The 19,060-nt window shown below is 46.8% G+C and overlaps 1 protein-coding gene across 2 annotated transcripts in view; it reads left to right on the top strand.

Moving 5' to 3' along the window:
* The window catches only part of cd99 (CD99 molecule), a 79,997-nt gene extending 70,438 nt beyond the window's left edge, over window positions 1–9,559 (top strand). For both annotated transcript variants that reach the window (XM_038818297.1, XM_038818296.1), the window contains 4 exons: window positions 2,829–2,849; window positions 3,568–3,681; window positions 6,420–6,482; window positions 8,472–9,559. In XM_038818297.1, the coding sequence (XP_038674225.1) occupies window positions 2,829–2,849; window positions 3,568–3,681; window positions 6,420–6,482; window positions 8,472–8,515 (242 nt within the window). In that variant the 3' untranslated portion in view covers window positions 8,516–9,559. The remainder of the gene's footprint in view (window positions 1–2,828; window positions 2,850–3,567; window positions 3,682–6,419; window positions 6,483–8,471) is intronic.
* The last annotated feature ends 9,501 nt before the right edge of the window (window positions 9,560–19,060 follow it).

The raw sequence follows: 19,060 nt of genomic DNA, 5'->3' as shown, positions 1-19,060 counted from the left end.
TGGAGAGGTTGGAAAAGCTGGGACTGTTCTCCCGTGGAGCGCGTTAGATACTATAAAATGTTAATTAGATCACCCCCTCAACCCTTTACACTCGGGGGAATGAAGCTTTAAGTTGCTGATTTTTGTGACTTTTGATCAATAAAGATGATTATTTTGGTTCAAGATGCTCTGAACCAACCCCTCTGTCTTACTGCCTCTGCAAAAGCCCCTTTTCAAAATGAAACCATATGTATGGGAGTAAGACTAACTACAACCAGGTTAGGCAGGATTTGGAGGTGGTTGTTTGGGAGAGGCTGTTTGAGGGTAAATCCACATTTGGCATGTGGGTGTCTTTTAAGGAGTGCAGGACAGGCATGTGCCGATGAAAAGGAAAGGCAGATTCAGGAACTGTGTTTGACCAGGGAAATTGCGAGCCTAGTGAAAAAGAAAAAGAATGGATACGTGAGGGCGAAGCAACTAAAAACAGATGAAGCACTTGAAGAATACAGGACAGTAGAAAAGAACTCAAGCAGGGAGTTAGGACGGCACAAATGGTCACAAAATGTCCTTGGCAGACAGGATTAAAGAGAATCCCAAGGCATTTTATACGTATATTAGGAACGAGAGAGTAGCTAAAGAAAGAGTTGGTCCACTCGAGGACAAAGGAGGGATATTGATGTAGATCCAAAGGAAGTAGGTGAGATCCTTAATGAGTATTTTGCACCAGTATTCACAAAGGAGAGGGACGCGTTGATTGGTGGTGTCTCAGGGATATGTAAACATTTTAGAACAAGTCGTTATTAATGACTGACAATAAGCTATTATTATTATGGAAGGAAGTGTTAGGTGTATTAAAAAGCATTAAGGTAGACAAAGGATACCTGGCTAATTATGGGCCAGTGAGCTTGATGTCAGTGATAGTGAAATTGCTGGAAAAGATTCTCCGAGATAGGATTATGAAACATTTGGAAGTGAATGGTCTTATTAGGTCACTCATGGCAGGCTGGTGCAAAAGATTAAATCACACGGGGTCAGGGTTGAACTAGCTAGACGGATTCACAGTGGGCTTGGCCATAGAAGACAGGGGGTAGAGCAGTGGAAGGGTTTTTCCAAATGGAGGTCTGTAACTAGTGGTGTTCCGCTGGGATCGGTACTGGGACCTCTGCTGTTTGTAATATATATAAATGACTTGGAAGAAAACGTGACTCGTCTGAATAGTAAATGTCACTAAGATTGCAGGAGTTGTGGATAGTGATGAAGATTGTCAAAGAATGCAACAGGATGTAGATGGGCGGAGAAATGGCAGATGCAATTTAACCCGGACAAATGCAAGGTGATGCATTTTGGTCGATCCAATTCGAGTGGGAATTTTAAAGTAAATGGCAGAACCATCAGGAGCATAGAGACACAGGGCGATCTGGGTGTGCAGGTCCACAGTTTGTGGCAGCACAGGTGGAAATGGTGGTAAAGAAAGTATAAAGGGTGGGATTCTCTCAGCCAGGGGCCGGGCGGAGAATCCTCACGACCAGTGCGAATCGCGCCACGCCATCCAAATGCTGGCATGCGGTTCTCCGCAGAGTGGAGATCGGCGCCATTGGAGCCGGCCTAGTTGGCGCGGTCGGGGGCCGCTCTACATAGCCGTCCCACCGATTCTCGGCCCGGGATGGGTCGGACGGCCGTCGTGAAAACGCTGAGTCCCGCCGGCGCCGCCCACACCTTCTCTCATCCAACGGGACCTCGGCGTTGAGGGGTCCGGGGGTGGCCTGTCGGGGTGGAGGGGGGGCTCCGACTCCAGGGGCGGGGGCCTCCGATCAGCGGGCCGGCCTCTCTGGCTGGGGGCCTCCTTTCCTGCGCGCCGGTCCCTGTAGTCCAGCGCCATGTTGTGTCGGGGCCGGCGTGTTGAAGGAAACCACTGCAAATGTGCGCGTTGACGCCGGCACCACTGCGCATGCGTGGATCCCGCGGTGCCCAGTTCGCGCCAGGATCAGCAGCTGGAGTGGCGTGAACCGCTCCAGTGCCGTGCTGGCTCCTTGTAGGGGCCTGAATTAGTTTTACGATGGCGTGGAGACACTGCCACGGGATTAGAGAATCCCCCCCCCCACCCCCATAATGCTTGCCTTCATGAGGCTGAGTATAGAGTATAAAAGCTCGCAAATTATGTTACAGTTATCTCGAATGTTGGTTAGGCCACATTTAGAATACTGTGTCCAATTCTGGTCACCACACTACCAGAAGCACGTGGAGGCTTTGGAGAGAGTAGAGAAAAGGTTTATCAGGATGCTGCCTGATATGGAGGGTATTAACCATGAGGAGAGATTGAATAAACTCTGAGAGACGTAGGCTGAGGGGCGACCTGATAGAAGTTTATAAAATGATGCGGGGTATAGATAGGGTGAACAGTTGGGAGGCTTTTTCCCAGGGTGGAATTGACAATTACAAGGGGGCACAAGTTCAAAGTGAAGGGGGGGATTGGTTCAGTGGAGATGTACGGGGGAAGTTTACACACTGAGAGTGTTGGTGGCCTGGAATGCACTGCCAAGTGAGGTGGTTGAGGCAGATACATTAGCGACCTTTAAGACTTATCTGGATAGACACATGAACAGACGAAGTATAGCATATAGGTGGTTGGTCTAGATAGGACACGTGATCGGCACAGGCTTGGAGGGCCGAAGGGTCTGTTCCTGTGCTGTACAGTTCTTTGTATGGATCTCCCCTCACCATTAATTTCCAGCTTGGTGACCAGTTCTCCATAAACCATTCTTTTATTTTAGCGCTATAAAGATTAGTTGCTTGTTTTATCACATTTCTTCCTCCGAAAAATCTAATTTTTAAATTTACATGTTTTTCAGACAGCGGCCAGACAAATGAAGGTATGGCTACTAGCATAACTTTGAATTAAAATAAAACATGCGCGGGGTAAAGCAATATACATTGACGATTTAATAAGTTTCAAATTGGGCCACCAAGACTGCTTTGGATTTTCCATAATCGTATTTGCTGGTAGCTATCCCAATTCTGTCGGACTTATTGAGATTTAGCAGATTTGTAAATGGGAGATCTCATGAAATAAGCAGTGGTTATGGTTCACACAAGTCCAAATTGCTGGGGCAACATGCATTGTTACATAAAAGCAAAATACTCTGGAGTGGTATTCTATGGAAGAGTCATATGGACCCGATGTTAACCCTCCACCTTTGGCTGCCAGACCTGCTGAGTTTATCCATCATTTTTCAGTCTTTTGTTGCATTTTACATGCCTGTTGCAGTCTGGAGCGGTGAACAGGGATGGTAGAAGCTGCCACCTTGTCCCACTATATGGCTACTCCTGAATCTCTCATCTTTACTGCCGACCATTGGGATGTGTTGCAATGCTTTATTGCTTGATGCTCCGCCTGTGCTTTCTCCTGTGGGGAAAACTACTATTGTGCTTGCACGTGCTGCCACCTTGTGGATCATGCACTTTCCTACGCGGAGGTGCCAGCTGCAAAAGCGATCAGAGATGCTGAAAATAGGAAAGATCTTTTTAAGGAGAAATAATTTTATTGTCTCTTCTCCCCTTCACCCCCCACCCCCCACATTTTCTTTTTAGCTGGTAGCAAAGGTACCCTCGCTGGTATCATCTCCGGTGTGCTGCTGGCTTTGGGAGGTGCCGTATCGAGTTACGTCCTTTACCAAAAGAAGAAACTGTGTTTCTCTATGTCAGGTAAGATTAGTTCTAAGTTGCACGTTAATTGGGGGCTAATTGATTCTCCGAAATCAATTTTGAGAGGGGTCGGAAGAGCAGCAGAACTGCCATGAGACAATTATCCCAGGGATTTGGAAATATTAATTAATTGGGGGAGGGGTCTCCAAGGGTCATTTATCTCCCAGCCACATTCCAGTGTCTTTCGGCTTTTATTAGCGAACACCTCTGACTATATAATCAAGAAGCCGCCTGCAGTTGAGGTTTGATTTTTGTTTTATTTCCTGGCTGTTATTTTCCAGGCAGGGAGCAGGTGAAAATGGGAATTTTTTTTCTTTTGAGGGCCGTAATTCCATGGTGCTCTCTTTCACAAAAGGTGGTGGAAGCAGAGATCTCCATTATTTTTAAGTCGGTGGTAGATTGATTCAGGGCATGAAAGGTTATTGGTGGGGGGGGGGGGGGGGGGGGGGGCAAGACTATGGAGTTGAGGTTACAAATCCTATCAGCCATGATCTTATTGGCTGGCGGAGCAGGCTCGAGGGGCCGAGTGGCCTACTCTTGCTCCTGATACAAATGTTCAGATGCAAGCACACGATATTGGAAGACATATTTGCTGATGTCCACAGTAAATGGACCCGAGTGCTCGCACTGGAGTATCAAGAGGTTAGCACTGATTTTAAAAGCAGGCTGGATATTGAAACCAGAAGGGGCAGTCTAGTTACTAAGATCATGAAAGCGGTGGCTGCTACATATCCTTGTTTACTTTCCACTTCAAGCCCTTTGCAAAAGGTGTTCCAGCACCGAGAGTGACCTGCACCCTCCGATATTGGGTACGTTTGATTCCTGTCAGCAGAGGTTAGCTTGAGTGTCCAGCCACAAGGCTCAGGATGGGAGATTCAGTCCCCACTGTTTTACGGAGCAATATGATTATTTGTTTCGTAAATGCCTAAACGAATTGGAGCTGGGTCAAATTCAAACTTTGCAAGTACATCCATAGTACAGTGTTGGCAATGCCTGCTAACTGGGGAGAGAACTGAAACACCTTGTCCAGGGTGTTTCATTTAGCTGCCTCTTTGGGGACACCCTCCTGTTGGATTCTAGCTTCCTGTGTGCACTGTTGGCAGCTTTGGTGTGAAACCAAACCATTGGACTTGAAATGAGGGCAGCGCGGTGGCGCAGTGGTTAGGACTGCAGCCTCACTGCGGCGAGGTCCAAGGTTCGATCCCGGCTCTGGATCACTGTCCATGTGGAGTTTGCACATTCTCCCCGTGTTTGCGTGGGTTTCGCCTCCACAACCCGACGATGTGCAGGGAAGGTGGATTGGCCACGCTAAATTGCCGCTTAATTAGAAAAAATGAATTGCGTACTCTAAATTAGAGTCTGGTTTAGCACAGTGGGCTAAACAGCTGACATGTAATGCAGAATAATGCCGGCAGCGCGGGTTCAATTCCCATACCGGCCTCCCCGAACAGGCGCTGGAATGTGGCGACTGGGGCTTTTCACAGTAACTTCACTGAAGCCTACTTGTGACAGTAAGCGATTATCATTAGTTAGGAACTTCGGTTTTAAGTTGGCACCAGGACAGAAACAAACTGCTGTGTCAGTGGCCAGAATATTTATAGAAAGCAAGAGCAGGAGACATGAAGGTTTCATGAAGTTGTTTTGTCATCTGCTTTCAACAAAAATTTTGATTTTTTTTTTTTCCTTACTCTTTCAATATAAGATATCCCAAAGCGTGTTCCAGGAGTATTGGCAATGAGTTGGGTGAAGTGGTATTAGACCAGGTGACCAAACACTTGGCGCAAATAGTGGTTTGAAGGAGGAAAGAGGGCTGTAGCGTTTTATGGAGGACATTCCGGAGGTTGGGGCCGAGGCAACTGAAGACATGGCCTCCAATGGTGGGAGTGAAGGTTACAGAGACGGGAAGGGCGTGGTCATGGAATGGTTTGAAAACTGAGGAATTTTAAACTGGAGGTGTTGCTTAATCGGGAGCCGGTGTTGGCGATGGGTGAAGCAGACTTGGTGCCAATTAGGGAACGGGCAGTGGAACTTTGAGCAACTTCAGATATGTCGGAGGCCAACCTAGGAACGTTTCTGGAAGAATCCAGTTCGGAGATAACCCAGCTTTTTTCCCACAACGAGTCAGCTCATGACAACTAAATTAAACTGCTTCAAAACATTCCGTTTATTGTGTTGAGTATTGTGTTCAGTTTTAGTCTCCTTACCTGAGAAAGGACGTACTGGGTGTGCAGAGGAGATGCACTAGGTTAATCCCAGAGCTGAAGGGGTTGGATTACGAGGAGAGGTTGAGTAGACCGGGACTGTACTCGTTGGAATTTAGAAGGATGAGGAGGGATCTTAGAGAAACATATAAAATTATGAAGGGAATAGATGGGATAAATGCGGGCAGGTTGTTTCCACTGGCGGGTGAAAGCAGAACTAGGGGGAATAGCCTCAAAATAAGGGGAAGTAGATTTAGGACTGAGTTTAGGAGGAACTTCTCCCCCAAAGGGTTGTGAATCTATGGAATTCCTTGCCCAGTGAAACAGGTGAGGCTCCTTCGTTAAATGTTTTTAAGATAAAGAGAGATAGTTTCTTGAAAAATAAAGGGATTAAGGGTTATGGTGTTCAGGCCGGAAAGTGGAGCTGAGTCCACAAAAGATCAGCCATGATCTCATTGAATGGCGGAGCAGGCTCGAGGGGCCATATGGCCTACTCCTGCTCCTAGTTCTTATGTTCTTATGTTTTTGTATTCCCAGGGAACTCGGCTGAGCAAGGCAACAAGCAGGAGAACGTTCATGGCCAGCGAGAGGATCCCCAGTGTATGTATTCAGTTGCACAGTGAAGCAAATGTGTATTTTGTTCCTCTGGAATGCTTGTCAATTTCAAAATGAAAATCAAATCCTGATCAATTCAAGTCAATGTCATTCCAGTTTGATCGATCCAGCCTGGTCTCCACCTGGCTTCTGAACTCCCATCAACTGCAAGATTCAGAAGTACAGGGGATTTGTTGATGTGTTACGGATTATACTCGGGGAGTCTTGAGTTGCTGTTGCAACATGAGCTTCGGCTCCAAAATTCTTACCATCGCACGGCTGACCAGGAATTTCCCCCACTCTTATTGCCTGCCATTGGTATGCGTTGAAAGGTTTTGCAGATTGATGATCAATTTGTTTGGCAATGTTAGGAAATCAGCTTTTAACCTGGAGCTTCTGATTCGGCCCCACTCACTGCATCACAAGATCTATTAACTGTGCACTGACTAAACATTTCCCTCTTCTTGTCTCTACCCCCACCCCATCCAAGAAATAATTTTAATTTTGGTGACTAACCACACCTGTTTCTTTTTCTGGGGGGGTCCATAGACAGCGAAAGATGGATAAATGGGATGAAGAAGTTTAATCGCTGGGAAATGTAGTGCCTCTCACCGTTTGTCCAGTCCGTGCATTTATAGCAGGGGTTCAAGATCCAGCCCACCATCTCTGGCAATTAGCCACGACCAATAATTGCCTTTCTTGGCAGCGACACTCATCCCACGAACTCCCAGCTCCGTGTTTGGTCCCGTCATTAAAGGGGCTGATGTGTTGAGCAGGATGGGTCGATGTGGACTGCACTTGATGCAATGTAGTGAGAGACAGACCTCAACACTTGATAAGATACAACACAATTTTATTTAACGTCTTAACTATTATACATGTTCAACTGTGGGTTGACACTATGCTGACTTGACTGGAGACCTGGTACTAGCCTAACCCGACTTACTAGCTAACACATGGTGTTTGCACTGGCTATCTCACGAACTCTGAATGTCTCAGAGGCTGGATACAGAGAGAGAGGGAAATCTGGTGCCCTCTGGCTTTATAGTGGTAGTGTCCTGTCTGGTGATTGCCTGCTGTGTTCTGTGTGCTTACTGGTCATCCTGTGTGTCAATCACTGCCTGTCTGCACTCCATTATATACATAGATATATATTATGACAGGGGTGTTCCTGAATTTTCCAACTGGCCCCTTTGGAATTGATGAGCCACATCAACCTCGCAGTATTATCTGTCTCATTCAACTCTGCATCTGCTAACTCCACAGAGTTTGGAGGTTGAGCCAGTGGCCTTCGGTGGCCCATGTCCGAGCACTTAGTCAAAAAACTCGGCATTACCATCTTTAGATGAATCTTCTATTCCCTTGAGTAGGAAATATTAAAGGTGATCTAATTGGTGTGCACAAAATAAATTAAGCAAGACAGGAGGGTGGGCGTTGGGGCAATAGCCTCCATTTTCTTTTTTGTTTCTGCAATAGAACATAGAACAGTACAGCACAGAACAGGCCCTTCGGCCCTCGATGTTGTGCCGAGCAATGATCACCCTACTCAAACCCACGTATCCACCCTATACCCGTAACCCAACAATCCCCCCATTAACCTTACACTATGGGCAATTTAGCATGGCCAATCCACCTAACCCGCACATCTTTTGGGCTGTGGGAGGAAACCGGAGCACCCGGAGGAAACCCACGCACACACGGGGAGGACGTGCAGACTCCACACAGACAGTGACCCAGCCGGGAATCGAACCTGGGACCCTGGAGCTGTGAAGCATTTATGCTAACCACCATGCTACCGTGCTGCCCCTAATAGTTGAGCAATTGGGCTAATGAAATGGAACAGACTGTGTCATGGTTAGCGTACTGCTTAACTGGAGAGGGGTGGGAACTTCAATAGTCCAGTGAAAGTAAGAGGGGTGGAAACTAGAATTTCCATTCCCAAGTGCCTAGTGGAAAGCGATTAATCAAGTCTCGTTTTCTTTGTGTGTTCCACAGCCTACAATACTCTTCTGAAATCACAGCCTGCTGGGAGTAACTAGCAAGCAGCGACTGGAGAACAAACTGGAAGCAAACACTTGTCCGACCAGAAACCATCATCCTAGAGATTTGTTTCTTGTGCACTCTTTTTATCTTTCGTGTTCAGATTTGTTTTTGATTTTTAATTGTTTTTCTAAAGTGGATTGATCTTCACCCTTGCTTTTAAAGGCAACTCAACCTAAAGTCCTTTTTTCTGGGGAAGAAGTTACAAAAAGTGTCAGAAGTTGCCTTTTATACAGCACCAAATCGAGAGAGTGACGCAGGTACCATTTCCCTGCCACTCCTGTAATTTAGCGTTTAAATTTTGAATGTCACTGCTCCTTTTTTTAAAAAAAAAACAATGCATCGCTCTGCTGAAAATCCATATTAGATTGTGGAAAAATTAATGACCTGATTTTTTTTTTCAAAAAAGCATATGGAGCGAGCCTGAAGTGCAGTGAAGTGCTGGATTTTAAAAAGTTTTGGAACTTGGAATAGTTGTAGGTATGGATTAGTTTTCTAACTGCGCACTATGAAAACCTAGTGTTTTTACTGAGTTATCATTGTTGACAAATGACGTTCAGAAAGTTTGTATAGTGTTTTTGTAAGACTTGCAGTGCTGTACATTTTATGCTCTGGTAATTGAATAGAAACTTGTTGGGGAATTTTATTTTTTAAAAGAGAGAATTATTTTGTTCTCCTCCTGCCCCCTCCCAATAGATTTTCCCTATTGGTTTGGAGACGTTGGTTGCTAATTGGAGAGGGGGGGGGGGGGCAGGACGGGGTGGGAGGGGGTGCTCTGTGTAGTGGGATCTCCGTAGTGGGGAGGAGATTGTAATGCATGCCCGTGCAGGTTATTTTAATCTGTTTCTTTCCTACTCTATGCTCTCCATACCCAACCTGCAGGATTCAAACTTCAAATACAGTAATTCAGGAAATGTTCACTCACGTTTCTATACTGTATTTGCACAATCATTTTGCACAGAGTTGTCATAATTGTAAGAAGCACTCCCAAGTAACATTGTATAACTTGAGTTTAAAATAAAGGGGACAAAATGCTATTTTTATTTCACCCTGGAACTACAGAAGGGGCCTGGGGGGGGGGGGATGTTTTTAAACTTTGGAAACTATCAATTGCTTGATCTGTAAATTTGGAATCCACACTAATTTCACGATAGCACAGTGGTTAGCACAATGGCTTCACAGCGCCAGGGTCCCAGGTTCGATTCCCGGCTTGGGTCACTGCCTGTGTGGAGTCTGCACGTTCTCCCTGTGTCTCTGTGGGTTTGCTCCGGTTTACTCCCACAAGTCCCGAAACATGTGCTATTAGGTGAATTGGACATTCTGAATTCTCCCTCTGTATACCCGACCAGGCGCTGGAGTGTGGTGACGAGGGGCTTTTCACAGTAACTTCATTGCAGTGTTAATGTAAACCTACTTGTGACAATAAACATGATTAATTAATATTAATTTCAATTCCAATCCTAACTAATTCATAAAATACAAGAAGACGATGGCAGAGTGGTATCTGGTAGTCCAGACACCCAGGGTAATTCTCTGGGGTCCTGGGTTCAAATCCCACCACGGCAGATGGTGAAATTTGAGTTCAATAAATAAAATCTGGAATTAAAAGTCTAATGATGACCATGAAACCACTGCCGATTGTCGTAAAAATCCATCTGGTTCACTGATGCCTAAGAGGGAAGGAAACCTGCGGCCCTTACCCCGGCTGGCCTACATGTGACTCCAGACCCATACGGTGATGTGGTTGACTCTTAACTGTCCGTCTCTGAAATGATTCCGTTCAAAAACAATTGGGGATGGGCAACAAATCCTGGCCCAGCCAGCCCACATCCCAAGAATGAACATTAAAAAAAAAAATAAGCCAAGGCCATAGGGCGCCACGGCAGCACAGTAGTTAGCACTGTTGTTTCACAGTGCCAGGGACCCAGGTTCAATTCCCGGCTTGGGTTACTGTGTGGAGACTGCACGTTCTCCCAGTGTCTGGGAGGGTTTCCTCCGAAAGTTCCGGTTTCCTCCCACAAATCCCGAAAGACGTGCGTGTTAGGTGAATTGGACATGCTGAATTCTCCCTCCGCGTACCTGAACAGGCGCCAGAGTGTGGAGCCTGGGGTATTTTCACAGTAACTTCATTACAGTGTTAATGTAAGTCTACTTGTGACACTAATAAAGATTATTATTATGTGTCCCTGTAACAACTTGCGGTGTTCGGGGTGGTCCTATATCCTTTTTAGGATAACTTTGCGAAATTTGTTCCTGTTGCTCCATTGTTTGTGTCAGACAGATTCAGCTAATCACAAGGAAGCTATGCTGGGGTCAGGTGCCTGGTGGTGTGTGGCGAAGATGTGATTTTCTCTTTGGCATCAATGTTCCTCGCAATGAGAGGCGTGTCACCACCATTTGGTAACCTACTCTGTCAGCCTTCTGACTGTGACACTTACTGAATGGGAACTGGGTTGGTTGTGGGTCCTGACCACCGGCATCACCACCCTGCCTGCCGTCCAATGCTTTAGCATGCAGTCCTGACGACACAAGCTTAGGAAAGCTCCGCGCTGGTCGGCTGTGTGTTTAGGTTACTAAGTTCCAGGGAACATCCCTTAGGACAAAGCATCTCTACTCTTTTCTGTTTGAGGGCCTTGACTCTCCCAGGTTTCTGCAAATGACCTCTACCGACAGGAAGGAGAGCGCGTTCACTTAATCGAGCAAACGGAAACCGCTAATGTAGAATTTCACAGTAGCTTGGATTGAAGACCCGTAAAAGTACAACGGTAGCATGTGAAATAACCGGATAATTAAAATAAATCCTTTGAGCTGGTACGGCCCCTTGAACTTTGAGAAAAGCACATGCAGAAAGATCACAGAAGCTGCAAAGACCACACAACCCTTCATTGGCAGAAATCTTTCTCTATACTCCTGGTTTTCACTAGAAAAGGTGTAGTTTCTGTAAAAGGCGAAAGCTGGTATAAAGAGATTAAACCAAATCTTGTTTAAAAACACAAATTTGATATGTATTTTAAAAAATAGAACAGTCCCATTTGATCGGAAGCTTGTTTCTTCAACTCATTGTGATCGGCCGTGAGAGCTGCTGGGTGGAAATAGGGGTTTTGGAGTTGTTGAAGAAGGCGCTAGATTAGGAGAAACTGTTCTGCATACTTCAGATATGGAACTAATAATAAAGCAAATGGTAACAACTTTTTTCTGATATGTGATTAAACAACATTATGTTTGTGAACCAAATTATTTATTCTCTGCTTCAAATACTCAGTAGATATTATTCTAGGAAAATCCATGGTCAAGTTTGCAGACGACAAATCCATGTTTTGGGCAAATTTACGAGTGACTCAAAGTAGGAATGTAAGTTGTGAGGAGGCTGTAAAGCGACATCAAAGGGATATGGAAAGGCTGAACAGAGCAGGTGGAGTATGTGGATAAGTGTTTGGTTCCGCCGACCAAAGTGGATAACCTATGTTAAGACTTTTTAAATGGTGGGAAGTGTTGATGTCCAAAGGGACCTGGGTGTCATCATTCATAAGTCACGGAAAGCCAACATCCAAGTGCAGCAAGCAATTATGATGGGAAAATGGTATGTTGGCCTTTGTTGCAAGATCATTTGAGTTCGCAGTAAAGATGTATAGATGGTATAGTTCCTGGGTGAGATCGCACCTTGGGGTAGTGTGTACAGTGTTACGGTCCCAGTTGATGGTATAACTGGACGGGAAGATCGCAGAATGGAACCCTGGCTCAAAAGACTAACTTTTTTAAATAAAACGTGGAGAAACAGAATCATAGGACTGTGAAAAAATTGGATTACACAATACTCCTTTACTCACCCACGCGTTTCCCCCTCCCTCCCCCAGCTTAACATTCACACAGGTTTTAAGATCAACACGGATGACAAGTGCGTTTAAAGCTACAATGATATCACTGACACACAAAATATCTTTCACGCATCCAAAGATGTCAGTGGTCAAACACACACTCTCTTATGAAGCCCCAAGTGCATGTCTGTAGGTGACTCCAAATCCTCCCAGATGATTGTTATGCAAACTACTTCTGGAAACATGTTTCAAGTCTTCTCTGATAATCCATTAATGATTTGCATTCCAAGTTCCAGTCCAGGATTTTCAAATGACACTTTTAAACAAAGCTTTCGCTCCACTTTTAACAATGAATCCAGTCCAGGATGTTACATCAACCACATTCGGATTCTTTTGTCTCTACTGACTTCCACTGCTCCCACAAATATCCATCCAGTACCGTCTTCCTAATTACTTCAAAATTTGTTTCACAAACTGTAGTATAACATTTCAAACTTCAGGATTACTTTTGAAACCTCAGCTTTGTCTGTGTTGCCTATCCTGCTCTGTTTCCAGGGGCGGAATTCTCTGACCCCCCCGCAGGGTCGGAGAATCGCCCGAGGCCGGCGTAAATCCCGCCCCCGCCGTGGCCGGAATTCTCCGCCACCCAGGAATCGGCGGGGGTGGGAATCACGCCGTGCCAGTCTGCGGGGCCACCCGCGGCGATTATCCGGCCCGCGATGGGCCGAAGTCCCACCGCTGTCAGGCCTCTCCCACTGACGTGGTTTAAAACACCTCTGGAGCAGGTGGGGGGGGGGGGGACAGGCAATCTGACACTGGGGGGTGCCCCCACGGTGGCCTGGCCCGCAATCGGGGCCCATCGATCGGCGGGTGGGCCTGTGCCGTGGGGGCACTCTTTTTCTTCCGCCGCCGCCGTGGCCCCCACCATGGCGGAGGTGGAAGAGACCCCCACCACCGCACATGCGCCGGGGTGACGTCAGCGGCCGCTGATTCTCTGGCGCATGCGCGGACTCACGCCGACCGGCGAAGGCCTTTCGGCCAGCCCTGACGCCGGTCGGTGGGGTGCCAAAGGCCGTTGCCGGCAGTCGGCGGAGCAGGAGCCACTCCGGTTCTCGCCACTCCGGTACGCCGGGACCCCCCCCCCCCCCCCCCCCCACCCCGCTGGGTAGGGGGGAGTCCTGGCCCAGGTTTCTAGAACCAACTGTCCTTTAGTTTCTCTGGAGCTTGCTTTTTTGCACAATACTCCATTGTACAACTTTCCTGCTTTGAGCAGAGCTGAGATATATTCCGTCTCCAGCTTTCTATCTGCAACTGCTCTGACTTACAGTTAAGAATAAAGGAAAGTCCGATTTCTTTTAGAGATGGGCTCCTGTTGCTAAGCAAAGCCTTTTGGTTACCTATTTTTCACACTGTAGCCCTCCAAAAGCACAATTGAATCGCAGTTGGAATTGAAACCAACCCCCGCACATGCAAACACCATGTCCAGCATGAATCTAGGTATGGGTCCCTTCCAGGCACAGAAATGTTAAATTGAACCCACCTAAGTAACTTAATATAAATCCCACAACATTACCTTTGTTTCTAACAACAGTTTTGGTTCCCTTACACACGTTTGCTATAAAGGGAATGCAGTGGAGGTTCAGCAAACTAATCTCTAGGATGGTGGGAAAGTCCTATGAGGAGAGATGGGCCAGAATCCTCTAGAGTTTAGAAGAACAAGGGGTGATCTCACTGAAAGATGTCAACATTATTTACGAACTAGACAGGGTGGATGCAAAAATAGTTTTTCCCTTGGCTGGGGGGGTTCACAGTTGTTCAGAACAAGGGTAAGCCGCCTGGGACTGAGATGACGAAGAGTTTCTTCAGTGGGGAGTGGTGAATCTAGAGAATTCCAGCCTGAGTGCCAAGACACAAATCGATATCTCGATGCTAATGAAATTGAAAAATGAGGGAGATAGTACAGGAACGTGCCGTCGATGTAGATGATCATCCATGAGTTAGTTGAATGGCAGAGAAGCCTTCAGACTAAATGGCCTACACTACGTTCCTATTCCAAGAGTGCCCCTTTTATCTTGCCTTCCAATCCATTAATAATGTCCACTATTTCAAATTGGAGACTGCTGTTTTAAGAGAATAAAACCCTAGCTTCAGTCGCTTCACATTCCTTTGAATTGTGCGAAACATTTTATGGGGGTTTTGCGTTGCCCTCCATCTGTTCTTGGAGCTGCATAACTTACATGCGCCATAATCAGATCCCTGGGCGATACAAACCTGGCCCGGGATTCTCCGACCCTGCGCCGGGTTGGAGAATCCCCGGGGGAGGCGCGAATCCCGCCCCAACGCCAGCTTCTCTATTCTCCAGTGCCATTTTTCGGGCGGCAGTGGGATTCCTGCCACACTGGTCAGGGGCCACTGTCAATGGCTTTGCCCAGTCCCGCCGGTGTGAATTACCTCACACACGGCGGGACCTGGCAGGTAAGTGTGCGGGGGCTGTCTTGGGGGGATCCTAGCCGACCCCGGGGGGCGGCGGCGGTAGCCTGGATGGGGGCCTACTGATCGGCGGGTGGGCTGGTTCCGTGGGGGCCTTCTTTCCTCTGGGCCAGGCCCTTGTCGGGCTCTGCCATATTGCCCGGGGGCCGGTGCATAGAAGGGAACCCCCGCACATGCGTGGAAATACGCTGCGCACGCGGCACCGGCTGGAGCTGCGGGAGCTACTCCAGCGTCAACCTAGCCCGCTAGAAAGTGGAGAATTCCTTACTTTTGGGGGCCGTTGACGCCGGAGTGGTTGGCGCCGGTTTTCATGCCGGCGTGGGGACATCGCCCTGTTATTGGAGAATCCCGCCTATAATGTATGGTTACTTTCATGTCAGAAATTGGAGTGGGCGTTTGCCATTTGGTCCCTTGAACTTGCTTGTGCCATTTATAGAACATAGAACAGTACAGCACAGAACAGGCCCTTCGGCCCTCAATGTTGTGCCGAGCCTTGATCACCCTACTCAAACCCACGTATCCACCCTATACCCATAACCCAACAACCCCCCCCCCCCCCAACCTTACTTTTATTAGGACACTACGGGCAATTTTAGCATGGCCAATCCACCTAACCCGCACATCTTTGGACTGTGGGAGGAAACCGGAGCACCCGGAGGAAACCCACGCACACAGGGGGAGGACGTGCAGACTCCACACAGACAGTGACCCAGCCGGGAATCGAACCTGGGACCCCGGAACTGTGAAGCATTTATGCTAACCACCATGCTACCCTGCTTGATGAGATAATGGCTGATCTGATTGTGGCCTCAACTCTACTTGCCTGCCTCCTCCCACTCTCCTCCCTTCCCTCCTCTCCCATAACTACTGACTCCCTTGTCAATTAAAAACCTGTCTAATTTGGTCTTCACTACGTATTCAATGACTGCTCCACTGCTGTCTGGGAACAGAATTTTCAGAGAAGTCCTTTTTTCCTTCTGCACTGTAGGGATTCTATGGTTCTAACACGCATCTCCAGATAACCTTTCGCTGAGTTTCCTCCTTGAGCATGCACACTTTTTCTAAATACCCAGTGGATGGAATTTTCCAGTGGCGGGTGGGGAAGTTGCTGTGATTCCTGTTGGGCGTTGGTTGAGTGATCACGTGTGATCCTCTGGCTTTTCAGCCCTGGCGCGGACCTCCGTGAATCTAGAGACAAGTTGGGCAGCAAGGTCTTGGCGGCACACTTAAAGGCCACCCAGGCAGACATTCACAAATTGCGGGCCAGGAGTTCTTCATTGCCACTCGGACTGGAAAAGATCGCATGTGCGAGCAACCACATTACGGGGTGCCTTGCGCTTCTCTCTAGATAGGAGCACTTCTATTACTCCCATGGTCGCCATTGTAGTTGTCTGTTAGCCTTTTCACCTTTAAAGACACCCCTCTGCCTCTTGATGTTCAGATCCTTGATGCCCATGACACTGGCAAACTGATGGGCCCTCGCTTTCTTTCCTCCATATGGATGAGAGCCATTGCTAGGCAGCCTGCTACAGCAGATGTATGAAGAAATTGAAGTGATACATTAAGTGAGCCTGTCCTTTACAGATTTCCCTCCATCTCGAAGCCAGCAGCCAAGTGCTAAGCCCTTCACCTGACTTTCATCTAGACAATGCACCCCACCCCCTCCAGCTAAAGGACAACCTGAAGATGGGTGTCTCCCTTGTTCATATATATATATATATATATATATACCCTGCACATCTTTGGGTTGGGCTGAGACTAACACAGACAAGGGGAGAATGTGCAAAATCCATATAGCCAATGACCCGTGTCCTGGGCACCATGAGGCAGCAGTGCTAACCATATGGACGACAAGGGAATAGTGTAGAGGGACTTTAGAAGGGTTTCACAGGATGGCGCAACATCGAGGGCCGAAGGGCCTGTACTGCGCTGTAATGTTCTATTGCGTCACTATGCCACCCTTTCCTGTTCATGTATAAATACATACATAGCTCTCACCACACTGGTTGGACAGCAATCTGCAAAAAGTCTCACATGGACATTTTTCCACTTGTCTCCACTGTCGTCCTATATACAGACCTTTGCCATGGCCGCTGAGAAAGTCTAACCACATAATCCCTTGCCAGCCATAACCATTCCAGAGGGAGGATGAAGGTCTGTCATCTTAAGTTGGCTGTCCTTCGCCAACTGGGTCTGGGGAGAGGGGCGGCACGATGGCCCAGTGGTTAGCACTGCTGCTTAAGGCACTGAGGACCCAGGTTCAATCCCGAACTTGTGTCACTATCTGTGTGGAGTTTGCATATTCCCTCCGTGTCTGCGTGGGTTTTACCCCCACAACCCAAAGGTGTTTGATAGATTGGCCACACTAAATTGCCCCTTAATTGGAAAAAAGTAATTGGGTATTCTAAATTTATAGAAAACAAACTGTGGAGATGTACACCTCCCTTCATTCCTGCCTCTGACTGCTGCCAATGGCAAACAGCACAGATTGAATGGCAGGTGCCCACCTTGCTGGCATCTCTGTTATGAGAGCCATGAGTCCAGGAGCAACCTAGTGGGAGTAGTGTGAGCTTCACCATAGAGAAGAGAACGCAAGTGAGGATCTTTGACATCCAGTTGCCTCAATTATTAGGGTATCCCTTCAGTCAGTCAGATTGCTGACCTTGAACTCCTACCCTCCTCAAAAGACTCCCCACTCTATGCACTCTCATCTGAAGAGGCTTCCCATTTACCGGAAGAATTACTGTAATAGAGTCGATCTTGCCTGTTTTTAGATTAAACAGCAAGTGAATACCATACTCACTGGTTCTAAGCTCTTCCACATTGTATACTTATAACATCTTGGTTGATCGATTACTCGGCAATCTTGACTTAGTTCTGCACTGCTTTATCAAATGTGACAAAAGAAAACACTCAGTCTGCTTAAACTAACATGATTCAGGAGTAGAGTTATCTCCACAGCGGTAACTTTCCATCTAAAACATTACTGACTGATTGCCATTTTATATGGGCCACGGTTTTAAAAACTCCAAAGTATGTCATGGAGTTTACCTGACCTACAACTTTTAATAGATTTTGGTTACTAGGAGCACAAGGGCCTATTTTCCAGGTGTGATGCATCAGAGACCTTAAGTATTTTTAAACAAAACAATGTTTACTCTGAGTTCAGTTAACATTTTATAAACACACAGTAAACATTTTAGCAACCAACAACACAATTACCCCCCACAGATACAGTACTTGAGATGTAACCCGTAATAACTTTCCTAACAACATCCATAAGCCGAACCCCCATTTTAACAAAGCAGTAGGTACCAATTCTTTACACAAGACAGGTATCACTTTTAAATTATCAAGTGATCTGGACACCTTTTCGCATACAGCGAGACAAAATTAACCTTCCTTGTCTGAATTCAGCTTTCAACAGCCTAAAACGAAAGTAAAACACAGCCACAAATAGCTTCCAGCTCAAAACATAAGTAAAAGCCAGAGACACAACTCAGCTGCACCCACACAATGACATCACTGCAGCTATTTGATAAACACCCATTTCTTAAAGGTACATTCCCATGACACTGGGCTGTCCCTTCATTGGTGGCTGAAATTGTTTCCTGCCTCGCAGCTGCTCCAGCAGTTTGGTGCCATGTCAGGCTGCAAGTTCCTGCCCTCATTGGTGAATTGCACCATTTTGTGCAATCTGCAGCTCGTGTGGACCTTTTTCAATGCTTTCCATGCTTTTCAAGTTCGTTGTTCAGTTAACATTTATGTCGACCTCTGCATGCAATTTGCGTTGAATAGCATCGTTGTTCACGCCACAGACTAACCTATACCGTAACATGTCGTTTAGGGTGGCTCAATAATCACAATACTGCGATAATTGCTTCAGCTTAGCAATGTAAGTCAAGATCCATTTGCGTGAGTCTCTCAGCCTTGGATTAAAGTTGAATCTCTGGAATATGACTGATGGTTTGAGATTGCAATTGAGCCTTCACTAAATCCACAAGCTCAATAAATGATTTGGAGACCAGTGCGACTGTGGCAGAATGACTGTGAATAAGGTTAAATGTCCGAGTTCCTCGAACGTTTAGGAGAATTGCTTTGCATTTCACCTCCTCTCCTATTTTGTTTGCTTGGAAATAATATCCAAGGCTCAGAGTATAGTGTGTAGTCCTCCGTGTAGCAGTCAATTGGATCTATTTGCCAAGAGGCATTCTGGTGAGTACTTTTTCTTTAAAACTT

The sequence above is a fragment of the Scyliorhinus canicula genome, chromosome 14, assembly GCF_902713615.1.
Source record: "Scyliorhinus canicula chromosome 14, sScyCan1.1, whole genome shotgun sequence".
Lineage (NCBI taxonomy): Eukaryota > Metazoa > Chordata > Chondrichthyes > Carcharhiniformes > Scyliorhinidae > Scyliorhinus > Scyliorhinus canicula.
This window is presented reverse-complemented; position numbering and strand designations above follow the sequence as displayed.